Here is an 18,935-nt window from a genome sequence, read left to right as displayed (position 1 = left end):
GGCCTCTTTATGCTTGGCAGTACTCATTGTCTTGAAGTTTGCTTTATCTGACATTAAAAAAGACAAACCAGATTTCTTATGCTCACTATTTGTATGGTGTATTTTTTTCTATCTAAAATATATTTCTTTTAGGTAGCAAATAGCTGAGTCTTGCTTTTTATACACCTGGTAATCTCTGCTTTTTGACTGGAATATTGAGTTCATTTATACTTTTCTCTCACTGCTTTTAAGAATTTCGTTTTATCAGCATTGAAGTGGATGTACATTGTTTATGAGTTTTGAATACAATTATATCAACCATAAAAATAGACCAAACAATTCTGCTTGTCCGTCAGAAAACAATTCTTGATCATGAGATTTCAGGTCTTCATTTTGTTCTCATTTAAAGTAATAAAAGGTGCTTGCTGAGCACCTGCATTAACTGGAGAAAATTGCAAAGTCAGTGAATCTGGAAACTAACATTTATGACATACAGATGGCCAAGAGGCACATGAAAAGATGCTCAACACTGCTAATTATTAGGGAAATGCACATCAAAACTACAATGAGGTATCACCTCATACCAGTCATAATGGCCATTAACAAAAATTCTACAAACAACAAATGTCAGACAGCGTGTAGAGAAAAGGGAACCCTCCCACACCATTGGTGGGAATATAAACTGGTACAGCCACTATGGAGAACAGTATGAAGATTCTTTAAAAAACTAAAAATAGAGCTACCATATGATTTAGCAATCCCACTCCTGGGCATATATCCGGAGAAAACCATTATTCAAAAAGATACATGCACCCCAATGTGCAATGCAGCACTATTTACAATAGCCAAGACATGGAAGCAACCTAAATGTCCATCGACAGGTGAATGGATAAAGAAGATGTGGTACATATATACAGTGGAATATTACTCAGCCATTAAAAAGAATGAAATAATGCCATTGCAGCAACATGGATGGACCTGTTGCTGCATACTAAGTGAAGTAAGTCAGAGAAAGACAACTATCATATGATATCGCTTATATGCAGAATCTAAGAAAAAAATGATACAAACGTACTTATTTATAAAACAGAAACAGACTCACAGACTTAGAGAACAAACTTATGGTTACCAGGGGAAAAGGGTGGGGGGTATGAACAGACTGGGAGTTTGGGACTGACATGTACATACTGCTATATTTAAAATAGATAACCAAAAAGGACCTACTGTATAGCACAGGAAACCCTGCTCAGTACTCTGCTAATAACCTAAATGGGAAAAGAATTTGAAAAAGAAAAAAAAAAAAATTTGAAAAAGAAAAAAAAAGTTTCAACAGGGAATGCAGCAAGGAGATCTGATGTTGGTTAAATTATGGACTCTTTCCAATTAGTTGGCTCTCCTTCCAAAGCAAATGTACTAAAAATAAAATGACTTCCTTTTTGAAAAAATTTTTTTTTCTTTTTATCACTCTGTAAACAATTTGACTATTACATGCCTTGTAGTTTCGTTCCTGTTTCCTGTTCTTGGGGTTTGTTGAGCTTCTGAGATCTGTGGATTTATAGTTTTCATCAAATTTGGACATTCTATGCTCATTATTTCTTCCAATAGTTTTCCTGCTCCAATTACACATATATTAGGCATCGTAAAGTTGTCCCGTAGCTCACCAAGGCTCTGTCCATTTTTTTCCTGTGTTTTCAAAATTTTCTGTGTTTCATTTTGGACAGTTTTTGCTGCCGTATCTTCAAGTTCACTAATCTTTATTCTTGTAGTGTCTAACAGCAGGACATACATTCTTTTCAAGTGCACAAGGTATATTCACCAAGATAGAGCATTTGTTAGGCCATAAAATAAGACTCAATGAATTTTAATACTGAAATATTAAAGACATGTTCACCAAAATTAAATTTGAAATCAGTAATAGCTATCTAGGAAAAAAAAATCACAAATATATAGAAATTAAACATTCCTAATTTTCTAATTTAGAAAATTTTTTTAATGAATGATGAAAACATATCAAAATTTGTGGGATGCATCTAAAGTACTATTTAGAGGGAAATTTATATCTTTAATATTTACATTTAAAAACAAGCAAAATACAAAATTAATAAAGTAAAGTTCTACCTTAAGAGCAAGGTAAACCCAAAGTAATTAGAAGGAAGAAAATTAAGAGCAAAAATCAATAAAAAGAAAACAATGAAAAAAATTAACAAAGCTAAGAGTTGGTTCATTGTTGGTGTAGCTGCTCTGCAGAACAGTCTGGCAGTTCCTCAAAGGTTAAACATAAAGTTACCATATGAACAGCAATTCCACTCCTCAGTACATATCCAAGAGAAATGAAAACATATGTCCACACAAAAACCTGTACCTGAATGTTCCTATCCGCATTATTCATAAGAGCCAAAAAGTAAAAACAACCCCCCCACACACAAACCAATCTTACACAGATTTTTCATTCAGAAAATACAGCAGAAGGAATATCTTTCAACTCATTTTAAGAAGCCAGCATAATGCCAATACCAAAGTTAGACAAAGATATTGGGGGGCGGGGGGAATTACAGATTATTTTGATAAAGACAGACCTAAAAATCTTTAAGAAAATATTAGTCAATCAAAACCAGCAATATATTAAAAGGATAACGTATCATGATCAAGTAGGGTTTATCACAGTAACTCAAGGGGGTTTAACATTCAAAAATCAACCAACGTAATTCACCAAATTAACAGAATAAAGGAAAAAAAACATGATTATTTCAACAGATGCAGAGAAATATTTGACAAAATTCAACAACCATTCATGATAACAACTCTCAGCAAATTGGGAACAGAAGGGAAGTTCCTCATCTTGATACCATTAAAATAAATAAGCAAGCCACAGATTGGGAGAAAATATTTGCAAAACATATATGACAAGTAACATATCTGGAATAGATTTTTAAAAAAACTTCTACAACTCAATAACAAAAAGACAAGCAATTCAATAAAAAAGGTGCCATACATCTGAACAGATACTTCATATGGAAGATATCTGAGTGGCCAGTAACACAACAGTGTTCATCATCACAGATATCAGGAAAATGCAAATTAAAACCACAATAAAGTACACCACTACACATGCACCTGAATAGCTAAAATACCAAATGTTGGTGAAAATGAGGAGCAAGTGGAACCCAGATACATAGTTGGTGGAAATATAAAACTGTACAACTACTTTGGGAAGAAATGATCCAGAAGGGTGTCAGAGTCCAAGCAAGGTAGGGAGGGTTATCTACATAGGAGGGCTGAATGTTCAGTGCAGGGTGTGGAAGCCTGAGTGGGGCAAGGAGAGCATTTGTGCAGGTTAGCGTATTGGCAGGGTCCAGGTTTTTCACTGCCAATGAAAGGCATTACAAACAGGGAAAGGGAGAGTCAGAATTGACCTTGGACTGGAATTGGTGGTGTCACTGTGAACTCATGGTTTTCAATGTAGATAGACTGATAGTGAAATAGATATAAATGTTTGTATGTGTATATGAATACATATATGTGTATATCTACATACATATATACATACCTACACACATTCCCTAGCTTTTTTCACTGAGGGGTCCTGGGAACAGCAACAAGCACAATTAATATCCAGATGTCAGCTTCATACTATTCTTCACTAAAAGGAACCAGGGCTCCCTGGAGAAAAGACTGATGCCAGGGCTGGGATAGGAAAGGTACAAAAAGCCTGGAACATCTTATTCTGTCAGTAAGTAAGAAAGGCCTCCAAGAATGATGGGAACATGTCAAGAAGACACAGAAGCCACCTTGAAGGGATTCTCACTGGCCAAATGTGGAACAATTTGTACATCAATTAAAATAATAACAACAGATTTTCACCCACTGAATAAAACAGGACCCATAAGTCCTATTATAAATAAATATTTATTTATTTAACATTCATTTATAAATAAATAAATATAAATAAATAAACTGAAAGTGAGGCGAACTGGAATATTTATATCATTTCAAAGTACCTCCTCATAAAACATTTATTAATTACAAAGGGAAAAATAACTTTACAGTGGAGAAGTTTGACAGATATCAAAGCCTTTAATATATTTAAATTCCTTATGAAAAATTTAACCAAATGGTCAAAGTGAAAATCTAATAAGGCACAATGAAATTGTGTACCATCTGATAGTATGAAATATCACTTTTGTGATATTCCTGTCAAAGATGTATATATAACCTAAATTGAATGGTGAGGAGACATCAGACAAATGCAAATTGAGGGACATTCTATTCTACAAAATAGCTGTCCTATAATTTTTCAAAAGTGTCAAGGTCATGAAAGTCAAAGTAAGACAGGAACTGTTTGAGATGGAAGGACACATGACAACTGTATGCAACATGTGATTATGAACTACATCCTTTTGCTATATAGGACATTATTGGGACAACTGGCAAAACCTGAACAAGGTCTGATGATTAGATAGTATTAATGTAAATTGATGTTAGTCTCCTAATTTTAAAAGTTATATTGTGGTTTTATAGGAGAATGTCCTACATATTTGGAGATGATGGAGAATCATCTCAGCAACTTACTCTCAAATAGTCCACAAAAATAAAGGCTTTTACTCTGTCCTTGAAAGTTTTCTGTAAACTTGAGATCATCTCAAAAAAGCCTTAAAGCCTTAAAGAAAAATACACACAGACACAAATAAATATGTAGACATATATATACATGTCGAAGTCTAACTCAGAGTTAATGAATCAGAATCTCTGGGGCTTACATGATTTATGTTAAAGAAAGTCTTCAAAGCCTTTAATGTATTTAAATTCCTTATGAAAATATTTCAGTAATCCTATATTCATGACAGTAATGTTGAAGAAAGCTGACTGTATGACATTTATTTACAACACAGGTAAGGATGCCACTGGTCACTCCCTGTCATTCTGCTATCCTACTTAATAACAAGTGTGTTGTTACTGAAAAGTCAATGTAAATAAAAGTTTGTCTCCCACCATACTTTCTTGTGGAAGTATTATTGATTAGGAAGGTTGTGGGTCTGATCTTTTGTAAATAGGTTCAAGCCTAAAGATTATCTATTCATGTAAACTAGGACAAACAAGATTTCTACCAAAAAAATACCTATGTGCCACACCTCATTAAATGCTAGGGAAGGCTCGAACTTACTTGCTCAATAAATGCTCTCACAGCCTGACTAATGCAGTTATCACAAGCAAACAGGTCACATGGTTTTGTGACTTTGTTTATTTAGTAAGTATTTTACATTCTGAGATCTTATCTGACTTCAAATAAGCTAAATAACACAAAAAGTATTAACAACCATCAATACATTAGATCTTATAAAAATTAAAAATTTCTGCTCTTCAGAAGAAAGTGAATAAAGAAGCAATAAAAAGACAAAGAACCCAATTTTAAAATGGGCAGAAGATTGAACACTCTTCAAAACAAACTTCAAAAGCAAGACTTAAATTTTTTGCCTATTTTGAAACTTTGAATGAACCTCTGATGGAACAGGGCACTGAGATATGAGATTTTTTATAATGGATATGACTTAATATCCTGTTTCGAAATACATTAAAAATTTTTTGAGATATATAAAAAAATTCATTTTCCTCCACACAATAAAGACTTAAACTGGCTGAGAATTGTATTCACTGAAAACCTGAATCATCTAAGAAATGTGAACAATCATTAGATATTGTTAGTGATTCAACTTTGAAACCAAAGTATTCCTTTTGTAAGTTTTGGATAGTTTTAACTGAATAGTCTAGTATCACTTACCCATATGGATAAGAATTTTCTGAATTTCATGCAACTAGACATAATACAGAAATAAACTAGGTGTTCAGGAAGATATAAGACCACAGTTGTCACTCACAGCTCCCAATTTTGAGATTCTGTGTTCATTAATACAGATTCATCAGTTTTACTGACAGATTTTATAATATATAGGCTTTATGGTAAATAAATGTTAACGTGAACTTATAAAATCCATTTAATAATAAAATGCTGCTTCTATCAATTTTATATTTAGTGTTGTGACATAAATTTGACAAAGTATTCCACTGCTTTAAAAAATGTGAAAAACAATGCTGGATTTAAGAACTGCTATGTGTTTTACTGAGGCCAAGAAATCCAGACCTGTCAGGACACATTCACCATGGTAATGGCTAACTGCTTAGGTACACTGAATAGGACACCAATCACTGAGATGATTGTTCCACAAATATATACAGTTCTTATCCCCATAGAATTTTGCATGGCATATTTTATTGCAATACTTACTGGTGCTACTATTTTTCCTGTCTGTCCAACTTGCAAGTCATTGGGAACAAAGCCAGCATCAACAGCAGCACGAGAAGCACCAACTAGGGAAAAAATATTTGTCATTTTTTTAAGCTCTATTATTCAACTAGCTGGAATATTCACTGATAACAGTAAAAAACAAAAAAAAGACATTGATATAGTACATACATAAAACATACATTATAACCTGTTTGGGATGTCATTATATAATGCTCCTTTACACCGTAACTTCACAGCTTTTAAAGAAAGGTATTATAATATCTTTACCCCTAGGACCAGATAAAGAAAAGAGTTACATATAACACAAGATAAAGGCTTAACCAGTATTTTCTATCTAAAAACAAAAATGAGAATTTAACTAGCCTTCTATCCTCATTCAGCAGGAGTCAAAAGGAGCCCTGTACTTGGAGAAAAGGTACCCCTCTCCCAACAGGGGTCAACAATGAGCCTCAGGTCCTCTTCATCTCCATCTAGAGAGGACAAAAAGGGGGAGCCCTAGTGAATACTCCTCACTACCTCTTAACACTCACAGACTCACCTCCACTACCTATCATGAGTCAGTCAGGACTGATCACATTCTGCCCTTCACTTACATCAGTCACTGCAACAAGCCCCAGACTCAAAGGTTATCCTTCATAACCCATACACTGATCCCCACAATGCCCTGCATGCTCCCGAATCTGCACCCTTCTCCCACTGCTCCCCAATTCCTGAAACCTTACACTATGATTTCTGGAATTCACAGCCTGATACCAGCAAACCACAAGTCTCTGTATCTTCCACCTATCTGTCTAAATGTTCCCTGAGGACAAGGATTCCCCTGCAGCCCTCTCCAGCAGATGTCACTTTGTCTCTGCCACCACCTTCATACCACTGGACCTAGAGGTGGTACACCAGGCCCTCACTGCCACTCTCAGAACGTTTCCCCTCTTCCCTCCTCAAAACCCTTCAGCTTCGAATCTCATATCATCAGATTATGTCACCCATATATTGCTGTGTCATCTATCAACCAGCAGGTCAATCCCCTTCATTCCTCAATGATTTTTAGCTTCTGGGTCCTTGTCACTTTCTCCAATACTAGTCTTGTCTTAATTCTTGAAGACTTTGACACCTGGCTTCTCAGCTCCTTGAGCAACTCTCCTCCAGTCATCTTGTCCTTCACTCTACCCATGGTCATATCCCCAACCCCATTAGCAATATCCCTCAATAATCTTGATTTCCAAAGTCTCTCTGTGACCTCCCCTTTCTAGCTGACTCTTTTTAGTACCCTACTCCAACAACCCTCTGATCACACTGGGATCCACAATTCTATTCATTGTCCCTCTCTCCCCTCACGTTCTCTCTTCTTTCTTTACCCAGCTTAATTTCTATGATCAGTGACTCTAATCACTCCTTTGCATATGTCTTTAATTTCTTTGCCCTCCTCTTGTACCATCACACTCAAGTGGAAATCCTCCATCTCTGGTTACTGATTAAGCAATCTTTCCACCTTTTCCATACCTGTCCTACTATAGTTTTGCATGACTGGAGAAAAACACCAATACTCAGCCATGTTAACTGGGTTTTACTTTAAATAAATAGGCCTTAATTCTCTCAATCTTTCTTAAGCTATCGATAAAATTTCATATCTTTCCTTCTCTCTTCAAACTTCCAATACTCTTTAACATTCTGCCTATTTCACTGAAAAAGCTGAAACAATCAGAAGAGAATTTCCACATACTCCAACTAACACATTCACCCATCAACCTGCAGCTATGTTCATATTCTCTCTCATCTACTCAAGAACATCCCTCCAGTAACTCTCCTGTCTATCTCGTGTATGATTAATCTCTCCCTCTTAACTGAAGCATTCCCATCAGCATATAAGCATGCTATTATTTGTCCAATCTTTAAAAAGTCCCTCTGTTTGTCCCGCTCGCCCTCTGGCTACTGTCTATTTCTCTGCTCTCCCATATAGTTAAAAGCCTCTAAAGAGTTGTTTGCATTCACTGTCTCCAATGCCAGGCCTCCCATTCTATTTCTAAAAACTTTTTTATTAAAATATAACACACATACAGAAAAGGACACAAATCACAAATGTGCTACTGCTCAATGGCTGATCATAAAGTGAATACAACCATGTAACTACTACCTAGGACCATTCTTTTAAACCCACTCCAATAAGCTTTTTGCCCCCACTACCCACCACCCCCATTACTAAAACTGCTCAAAGTCACCAATGACCTCTAAGTGGCTAAATCAATTAGTCACCTTTCAGTCCTCATCTTCCTTGACCTTCCGTCCTTGTAGCATTTGACATAGGTGATCACTCTTTCCCTTACTGAAACACTTCATTTGGATTCCAATACATCATACTCTCTATCCTGATTTTCCTGCCTTACTTACCCATTCCTTTTGGTCTTCGTTCTCCCCTTCTCCCCTACCTCTTAATCTCGCAGAGTCTAGGGCTTAGTCCTGGGACCTCTTTTATATCTACACTCAGTTCCCTTGGTGAGTTCATCTAGTCTCATGGCTTCAAATACCAAATAAATGCAATTGATTTCCAAATTTCTATCTCCAGCCCAAACTTTTGAACTCCACATTCCTATACCAATTGCTTAATTGACATCTTTATTAGGATGTCTATTATTAGACATCTCAAAACTTAGTAGAGTCATTCCTCGGTATCCGCAGGGGACTGGTTTCAGGAACCCCGCCCCACAAGGATACTGAAATCCAAGGATGCTCAAATCCCTTATATACAATAAAATGGCATATATTTGCATATAACCTATGCACTCCCTCCTGTATACAGGCATACCTCAGAGATGTTGCTGGTTCGGTTCCAAACCACCACAATAAAGCAAGTTACATGGCTTTTTTTGCATATAAAGGTTATGTTTATACTATACTGTAGTCTATTAAATGTGCAATAGCATTATGTCTAACAAAACAATGTACGTACCTTAATTTAAAAATACTTTACTGCTAAAAAATGTTAATCATCATCTGAGCCTTCAGCAAGTCATAGCCTTTTTGCAATAGTAACATCAAAGGTCACTGATCACATATCGTAACAAATATAACAGTAATGAAAAAGTTTGAAATATTACGAAATGTGACACAAGAGACATTAAGTGATCAAATGCTGCTGGAAAAATGGCACCAATAGGCTTGCTCAAAGCAGGGTTGCCACAAACCTTCAATCTGTAAAAAAAATGTAATATCTGCAAAGTGCAATGCCTATACTTTAAATCATCTCTAAATTACTTATAATACTGAATAATGTAAATGCTATGTAAATAATTATAAATACAATGTAAATGTTATGTAAACAGCTGCCAGTGCAAGGCAAATTAATATTGTTTTTTGGAACTTTCTGGAACTTCTTCCCCCCGAATATTTTTGATCCATGGCTGGTTGAATCCATGGATGCAGAACCTGCACATATGGTGGCCTGAATGCATGCCCAAAACTGAACTCCTGGTCTACCCTTGGAAACTGTGCCACCTGGGGTAGTCCCCATCTCAGCTAATGGCAACTCGATCCCACCAGCTGCCAGATAAAAACTTTTCCTCATAATCTACATTCAATCTATCAGGAAATCCCAATGGTTCTACCTTCAAATATATATCCCAAAACTATTTCTCCCCACATCTACAGCTACTAACCTGGTCCAAACCATGAGCATCTCTCACCTGAATGACTGAAACAGTCTTCTAATTGATCTCCCTGTTACTGCACTTATCACCCTATAGTCTATTCTCAAAACTGTAGCCAGACTGATGCTTTTAATATGTGTCAGATCATGCGACTCTTTTGCTCAATGGTTCCCCACTTCACTCAGAGAAAACCAATCTCCTTACGAAGGCCTAGAAGCCTTATGTGATCTGGTCTATTACTTCCAATCTTATCTCTTACCACTCTCCCTTTCTGCACTTTTCATTCCAGCCACACTGGCCTCCTTGTTATTCATCACGGAGGCCAGACACATTCCTGCCTTAGCAAAAAGCCCTTTGCACTTTACTGGTCCCTCTACCTGAAACACTCTCTCTCAGATTTCCTCATGGCTTGCTTCCTTACCTTCTTCAAACCTTTATTCGGATGTCTCCTCATTAAGGCATACTCTGACCAGTTTATTTAAACATGCAATCCTCCCCCTCCAATCCTCCTCCTTCTCCTTTTCCTGTTCTATTATTTTCATAGCATTTACTACCCTCTAACACACTATATTATTTACTAATTTATTGCGTTTACTGTCTGTGGTAGGCAGAAAAATGGCCTCTCCAAAGATATATTCACTTTCTAATACCCAGGACCTGTGAATATTACCTGTATGACAGCAGATATGATAAAAAATTAAGGATCTTGGGAGAAGGCACTTATCCTGAATTATCTAGGTGGGTTCTAAATGTCATCACAGTATCCTTGTAAGAGGGACACAGAAGGAGATATGAAACAGATACAGAGAGAAGAAAGTAATATGAGGACAGAGGCAGAAACTGGAGTGATGCGGCCATAAGCCCAGGAATGCCAAGGCAGCCTCTGGTAACTGGAAACAAACAGATTCACCCCCAGAGGGAGTGTGGCTCTGCCAACACCTTGATGTCAACACACCTGTGGCCTCTTGAGCTGTGAGAGAATAATTTCGCTTATTTTGTTCATTGCTTTCACTTAGCTCCTAAAATAGTGCCGTCATATGGCGGACACTTGATAAATATTTGTTCAGTGAATGAATGAATGAAATATCCGCAGTCAAATACCACCATCTGATTATAAAGAGTCAATATCCTGCCTTTATTCAGACAAAACCATAACTGTTTCTATGGGTACACATATTAGGTAATATAAAAGCACAGGAAAAGCTTAGAAAGTTATACACAAAACTCTCAAAAGGGGAAGAACAAAACAGATATTTTTATAAAAAGAAGAATATATTCATGTAATGGTTGTATAATTAAAAACTAAAATTTTTTAGTTTTCTGATTTTTCAAAAAACATCATTCCATTCTCAATATACTTTTAATAACAAGATCTCTCTTCCCTATAAATTTAAAAAATAATGTTAAATGTTAATTTCTACTTGTATGAGAGATTTATGTTAGACTACCAATAAAGGGAAAAATAAGGCATTCCTGAACCTGAAGTAGGCAATGAAGCTGACATTTAATTTTTTTTAATGGAAAAAACTACTAAAATGTGGCAAATGTTAAGAGTGTCATATAAATAATAAAAAAGAACATGGACAACCTCTCTTCACTGAACGCTACACCATTTACTTGGAGACTAAGAAAAACTGTTTCAGAGAGAAAAGTTGAAAACCAGAGAAAGCAAAAAATCTGCAGCTTTGAATGACTTATATACAAAAGAAATAATGAAGAAAAAATATCTCCAATGAAATGGGAACATTTTTCTACTACGGAAAGTAACTTTACCTGCAGCATGTAGTTGATCTGCCAAATCGTACAACAATTTAAAGTTCTCTCCACTCTTCAAACCCCGACCTCATTTAAAAAGATGAAGAAAAAAAAATTGAGCAAATATAAACTCCATTCCATAAAAATTTTGAACTTCGTATACATGAGTGAATCTTCATATTACACAACTGCTATCTCCTCTATAAAGCCTTTCCTGAGTTCTCCAATGATACTCCTGTACTTCTCTTATAAAGCATTCAACACTACTGTAATTAACTAACTGGTTAACTAATGGTATAATCAGTCTTTAAAATCAGTCTTCCCCACTAGAAGAAAAACTCTTTCAATACAAGATCCTTACCTATCTTGGTCACTGCTATATTTAGCAATACTTAGCTGAACAACTGAAAGAAGTTATTATTTTCATGGAAGTCATTCCACTAGACTTTCAACTCCTTAAGAGCAAGAACAATCTGCCTTTTCCTCTTTGTTTCTTCAGCACTTTGCAATGGGCCTGGCAGAGAACATATACCCAATAAACATTTCTTAAAAAAATAAGTGAATAAACTAGTCAGATATACCTTTTTTTAAATATTAAATTATTTCTTCTCAATGCCACTTGCAATAGGAGGCTGTTTGGAAGCTTAATTATTTCATTTGATGTTTAGTTTGGGAAGATTTTTAAATCACAGCAGTCATTTTTTTTAAAAGCCAGCAGGCTATAAAATGTGGGTCTTTTTGTTTGTTTCTTGGTCTTTTTTTTTTTTTTTTTTAAGTGAGAAACATGACATACAAAAAGAAGCAAGTCTTGTGCAATATTAACAGCTTCGATACTAAATGCGAAAAAACTTTCAAAGAGTTATCCATAGAGACCTGGACTGCACTGGAGGTCTTTCAAAGTAGAGTGAAGGGTGGGAATCATACAACACAGCCCTGAGACTCCAACCAGTTCTTTCTGTGATTTCAGAAGTCAACCATACTCTTCTGAATAACACAGAAGTCAGTCAAAAAGACAAAGCTATGGAGTTGAGATTTGTACCATGCTCCCCCTGGTGCCAATGACACAGATTTGCAACAGAAAGTCCAAACTGTGTATTAAACTCATGATTTCATTTTCCTAATCGGTAAAATGGGACTAATACTCGCAACTTACCTACTTCTTACATTTGAAAAAACACTTGTGCGCCTCTAAAATGAGTACTAATAAAAGCAAAGTATTTTAAGTTTACATCATTTTTTAAAATTAATAAATTACAATATTCCACTTACCACCAGATACCACCACTTTGGCGCCTGTTAGCTCTGGTCGATCGCTTTTTGTTAATTTCTGGTCAAGCCATTCTGATATCCCCACTGGGGAAGCACTTGATGCTACATATATTGATACATATAACAAAACACAGAGCATGAGTTCAAGTTCCACAGTAAAAAATAATTTTTTAAGAGAAATACACAAAGAATTAATTCCAGGAAATTTAACTTTGTTAGTTACTGTGAATTTTTTATGCCACTAATTTCACTCTCTCTGATTTTATGAAAGACAACTAGATTCCAGCCTTCACCTCATTAGCTGTATGACTTTTGAGAAGTCATTTAACTCTGAGTCTAGCTATAAAACTGGAATAAGCCTCTCTCTATGGGGTTCAATAAGATACTGTATATGTTAAAGTATAACACCTTCCGTAAGCTTACTATTATTACATTATTCCATTATATTGAATCTCTATTATAACAGGCAACAGTGAGAGGGGAGTAAAAAATCTTTACATCAACATAACGGATTAATCTTAATGCACCCCCCTCTCTCCTATCCCTTTGATGTACACCAAAGCAAATATCCGAGGACCAAAAATGATATAAATATTTCTTATTTTTGTATAAACTTGGGAATAACATTTAGATTGAGCTCTCAAACGCTCTGCATTAGAAATTTAACTAGAAGCCTTCTCTTACTCTAATATAATCTCTGAGCTAAAAAATAAAAAACTGAAATAAATACAAACAAATAAAAATGAACACTCACCCTTTTCTGAGCTGGCACTACCTCCACTTGTTGCTGCAGCTTCAAAAGATGTTCCTCGGACAGAAAACACCTTCACTCTCTCATCACACTTCACTGTACATAAAGCATTTCCTAAAATACACATTTATTTTTTAAAAACCACCATGAAAGGCAAAAAACCTCCCAAATATTCCTTTGAGGTTCAAAATTTACTTCACAAAGAGAAGGAAGAAATAACTGTAGACCAGTTACTTGTTTTCTACCTTTACTAAGTATAGGATAAAAGACTATAACACTGAAGAAACATATCAGTGGCTCTCTGTATAACCTTGGATGTCTTTAAAAATAGAACAAGTGCTGAACTGCATGGAAGAAACAAACTGGAAAAGGCAGTCACACTAATCAGGTACACTCTTCCTAAAAGGAATATAAACAAAAGCTTCCTTCTCCAAAAACAACATAATCAGTAACTCAACAACATGAGCTGCAACAACTTAATAAGAACGAAGATACTATGCCTTGCTAAGGGAGGAAAATTAAGTGAAAACATGATCAGGCATAAAGGACAGGAAGTGTGATGCATCAAGACTTTTAAGGGATTTGAAACATTTCTTATGGATTAGCAATCACATTAAGAGAGACCTAAACTATGACCAAATATTTCCCTTTAAACACTACTAACAATGAAAGATCTGATTTGAGAATTGCCCATTTATACTGAAACACACAACTTCGATCAGAAAGAACAGAGTTCACTGCCTCCTCCAGCCCCACTAGAGACCAGGTGCTTAGCAAAAGATCAACTAAAGAGATACCAAAATGAATATCCTAATGCAGACGGAAATGTAGAAGCAGCAAAGAAGACCGAAAATACTACTTTACAATAAAGATGTTAAAAAAAAAAGAAGGGCTGGTGGCGCAGTGGTTGAGAATCTGCCTGCCAATGCTGGGGACACGGGTTTGAGCCCTGGTCTGGGAAGATCCCACATGCCGCGGAGCAACTGGGCCCGCGAGCCACAATTACTGAGCCTGCGCGTCTGGAGCCTGTGCTCCACAAGAAGAGAGGACGCGATAGTGAGAGGCCCGCGCACCGTGATGAAGAGTGGCCCCCGCTTGCCACAACTAGAGAAAGCCCTCGCACAGAAACGAAGACACAACACAGCCATAAATAAATAAAATAAAAATTTAAAAAAAAAGGATTCTTTCATATACAAATAATATTGTGCTTAAAAAAAATACTACTTTAAAAAAATAGAAAATTTTCTTTTCCAGGTGCCACTTACAAAATATACTAAATAGTAAATCTAATCTTTATTGATCACTGGAAAAATCTCACTCTGTACACTGAATGATCAGGAAGGAAAGAAGTGTGTTCCAGATTTACCAGAGAGAATGTCATGTCATGGTCCAGCGGCAATTCTAAGACTAAGATTTTCCTCAGAAATCTTTAAGATGGTCCATATTTCAAAATCCTATCTTCAAGATTAATCTCTGCTTTTAAAGTTTTCAAAAATTTAACATACTGATTAATTATTTTCATTGGGTACTTTACCTGCATAAATGGTTCTCACAAATGTGTCACGTGATTTGATTGCAATGATGTCAGAAATAGGGGCAACATCAAGTTTGGCTGCTATTCTGGGCAAAAGGTTCTAAAAGCAAAATAAGTAGTGAGTTACACACATACATGCTGATGGATGGCTATAAAGTATCAGCAATAACATTCTCTAAATGGAAATTCTGTAGAAATTTTAACTTGAATATTTTATATTTCACATGCATCTTTAGACATACCACAATTTCAAGCACAACTTTTTGGATAGTCTTTGAGCATAAGTAAGAGTCAACGATTACTCTAACTACATTAAGAGTTTTATAGCGATAAACTACCTTAACTCAGTAGGTTGAGTTATGAGATACGATACTTGCTTTAATGATCATCATTTATGAAGTATGACAGTTATAGACTACTGAATTTAGATAATATAGAAAAATATTTAGAGTAGTAGTAAAATTCTCAAATACTGAGAAAGAACATACTTGTATATGTTTATTTAATGTACATGAAAGAAAAAATTTCAAAGCAGACATTTTCACCTTTTTAAAAAGTGATGCTGTGGGCTTCCCTGGTGGCGCAGTGGTTGAGAATCCGCCTGCCAATGCAGGGGACACGGGTTCGAGCCCTGGTCTGGGAAGATCCCACATGCCGCGGAGCAACTGGGCCCGCGAGCCACAACTACTGAGCCTGCGCGTCTGGAGCCTGGGCTCCGCAACAACAGAGGCCGCGATAGCGAGAGGCCCGTGCACCGCGATGAAGAGTGGCCCCCGCTTGCCACAACTAGAGAAAGCCCTCGCACAGAAATGAAGACTGAACACAGCAAAAATAAATAAATAAATAAATTTATAAAGTTCCTACCAAAATTCTAAAAAAAAAAAAAAAAAAAAAAAAGTGAGGTTGCATTTAAAAAGATCAAAACTAACCTAAGTGACCATCAATAGGGGATAGGTTTATAAATTATAGTTCATCCATATAATTTTAAAAAATGAGAAAAGTAAAGCACAATGCCTCTCTCTCTCTCTCTCTCTCTCTCTATATATATATATATATATACACACCCATATATATCTCAACAAAAATTAATGTATGTGCTTTTCCTCGTATATGCATATAACATCTCTGGAATAGATACATGTGGTAACTTTGCTCCCACTAGCAGGGACCACTGGGCAAGCCACAATATTACCAGGCCTTAGTTACTTCACCTCACAGTGAGAGGAAGAGAATCTCTATGCTTCTAGTCTAAATTTCTCTGACTCTCAGGCTCTAAAACAGAATCAGTGAAGAATGCATATCCATGCTTTCTAGACTCAGAGGTTCTCTTAGATGATGACACCATCTAAGTGTAATGTTAAAAGTGAAGTGTTGCTTTTATCACATAAATAGAAAAGGTGAATTCTACACTACTTTCTACAGAGAGCTTATTCCATGGCATCTCCTAAACTCAGGACATGATACCACCTCTAGCAGGCAAACTTTCATTATGACAGTACTCAAGTTCCTCTCCTCACTCCATCCCCAAACCCTCTCTGTTCCTCTAAGAATTCTCTCAGGATTATCCTCTAATCACTCCTTTATTCTTCATCCTCTCGCATGCATGTACAATTATACTATTTAATTGGCACTAATGTGTATTTTGGTTTAAAATAATTTTTAATATACATACTATATGACCCTCAACTAAATTTATAAAGCACCCTGAGAACAGAGGTTGTGTGTCTTCTGCTTCTTGTGTCTCTGCCTCGTATCTAATAAGTAGTTCTACATAAATCGATGCTAACAAGTGTTGAAAGCCTGAATCAAATTTCCTCCTGTTGCATCTGAAAATCTATAAAGATTTTCTAATTTTCAGTCTATTGCTACCTATGTTATATAGTAATCCCCTTTCAACCATGATAAAAGAGCTACTGAAAAGTACCGTAGTTTATAAATCCACAATTAGAAAAAATTAAGATTTCACAGGAAATAAAGGGCTTGGGAAAATAATTAAAATTCCATTAAACATAGCTCTAACTTGATAAATAAGAGGTTTAGAAGACACCTGCTTTTAAAACAAACCAAATTTGTCAGCATTTAAAGCCTACTTCAGTAAGTAACTCTTTTCCTGAGCCACGTTCTTTAAATTGTTCAGGAAATACTGCTGGAATATTGTTACCTGGCTGAGCAGATTCTCTTACAAATTTTATGATATGCAGACTGTGCTTCTTTTTAAAGTTTTAGAACTTTCTAAACTTGAAATTTAATATCTTTTGTACTTCTATTATACCTTGTTTTATTTTAGCACTTCTTGAAAAAAAATTTACCACAGTACTTAAAGGCACATGTTTTTCCAGGTCTGATCTTCTGTCTGAATGTCCTGAGAGGATGGATGGTAAACAGATCTATTTCTACACTATCCAACAGGCTCAACCACATGGTTTCAGGGAAGGAGAGGCAATAACTAACAGAGTGTTCTTTTGATGCACAAAAAGATGACAGATTTTTAAATTCTAGCATACCAGTACAAAGGTGTGGTATCTTGAAAACACAATTGGTGAAGAACTCTTATACAGCCAATTGTTTAGCTTCATCTGATGGACCCTTTCCTCATTCCAAATCCGTTCAGAGGCTGCAGCACCAGCTACTATTACGTGACCTTTGTTCTCAAAACTCCCATATGTCACAACATAGCAATCAAGGCTAGAGTATTAAAATTTAGCTAATCAGATACAACAAACACCCTTTCTTGGTTTAACAATCTTTGAGGTAAACTGTCATCACAGAAACCCAGACTTAGGAAATTGTTTAAATCATCCAACACAGAACCAAACTCTCAGAGATGGAATGGTCCATAAAGATCTTTTAGTTCAATGCTCATCTACAACAACCCAAAGTACAGTAGCTGGATGTCAAGCCTCTGACTTAATCATTTCCAAGGGAAGTGAAACCTGCCATAGAAAAAACCCATTCCATTTTAACATATCTAGTTGGTAGATCATAGACATCACTTGGCCAAACCGCATCATTTTACATATCAGAAAACAGATTTCAGGAGTCATATATCATATGTCATATATATAGAACCATCTTACTTAGCAATTACTAAACCCCACACAAAAATGGGAAAACTTATGATAGTCTGCAATGTGATAACCTAATTGTTGTCACGTTGTTATTAGTAAAAGAACAATTATTCATTAAACTCATGTATTTACATTGTAGATTACAAATTCTGTTATTGCCTAGAAATTCTACTAATCTTAAAAGAAAAAATTTAATGAATTCAAAGTGATAATTCTGAGGTTAAAAACAAACTAGAGCAATTCACATGGGTGACAGTGCAAGATCCCTACACGTTTGCAGTGATCCACGTCTAGAAGCAGTATTGCACTACAGATAAATATTCACAAACACTATTCATTTTGCAAGAAAAGAGATCAATGTATTGGGAACTCACTGCTATTACCACTCAACATGGTTAGCTGATGAAAGAGCTTATATCTTATTCCCCAAACTCATGTTTAAAAATCAATTACAATTGTGAACGTAAAAGGAAAAAAAGTCAAATCAAGACAATTCAAAGAAGAAATTTAAATGACTGATAACTATATGAAAAGATATTTGATCTCACTATCAATCAGAGAAATGCAAAATTGTTAAAGATATAATTTTTCACACATCAGATTGGGGGGAAATGTTAAAATGTACAATAGCAAGTGT

General features: G+C 35.7%; 1 protein-coding gene across 1 annotated transcript in view; it reads right to left on the bottom strand.

The window, feature by feature from the left end:
• Positions 1-18,935, bottom strand: part of ETFA (electron transfer flavoprotein subunit alpha) — an 85,343-nt gene that overhangs the window by 48,488 nt on the left and 17,920 nt on the right. The window contains exons 5-9 of the mRNA XM_068537238.1: positions 15,231-15,330; positions 13,700-13,810; positions 12,946-13,047; positions 11,695-11,763; positions 6,260-6,342 (exon numbers count right to left, since the gene is read on the bottom strand). Coding sequence (XP_068393339.1) covers positions 6,260-6,342; positions 11,695-11,763; positions 12,946-13,047; positions 13,700-13,810; positions 15,231-15,330 — 465 coding nt within the window. The remainder of the gene's footprint in view (positions 1-6,259; positions 6,343-11,694; positions 11,764-12,945; positions 13,048-13,699; positions 13,811-15,230; positions 15,331-18,935) is intronic.

This window comes from Eschrichtius robustus, chromosome 1 (assembly GCF_028021215.1).
Source record: "Eschrichtius robustus isolate mEscRob2 chromosome 1, mEscRob2.pri, whole genome shotgun sequence".
NCBI lineage: Eukaryota > Metazoa > Chordata > Mammalia > Artiodactyla > Eschrichtiidae > Eschrichtius > Eschrichtius robustus.
The sequence above is the reverse complement of the archived record's forward strand: the minus strand, read 5'-3'. Positions and strand labels throughout refer to the sequence as shown.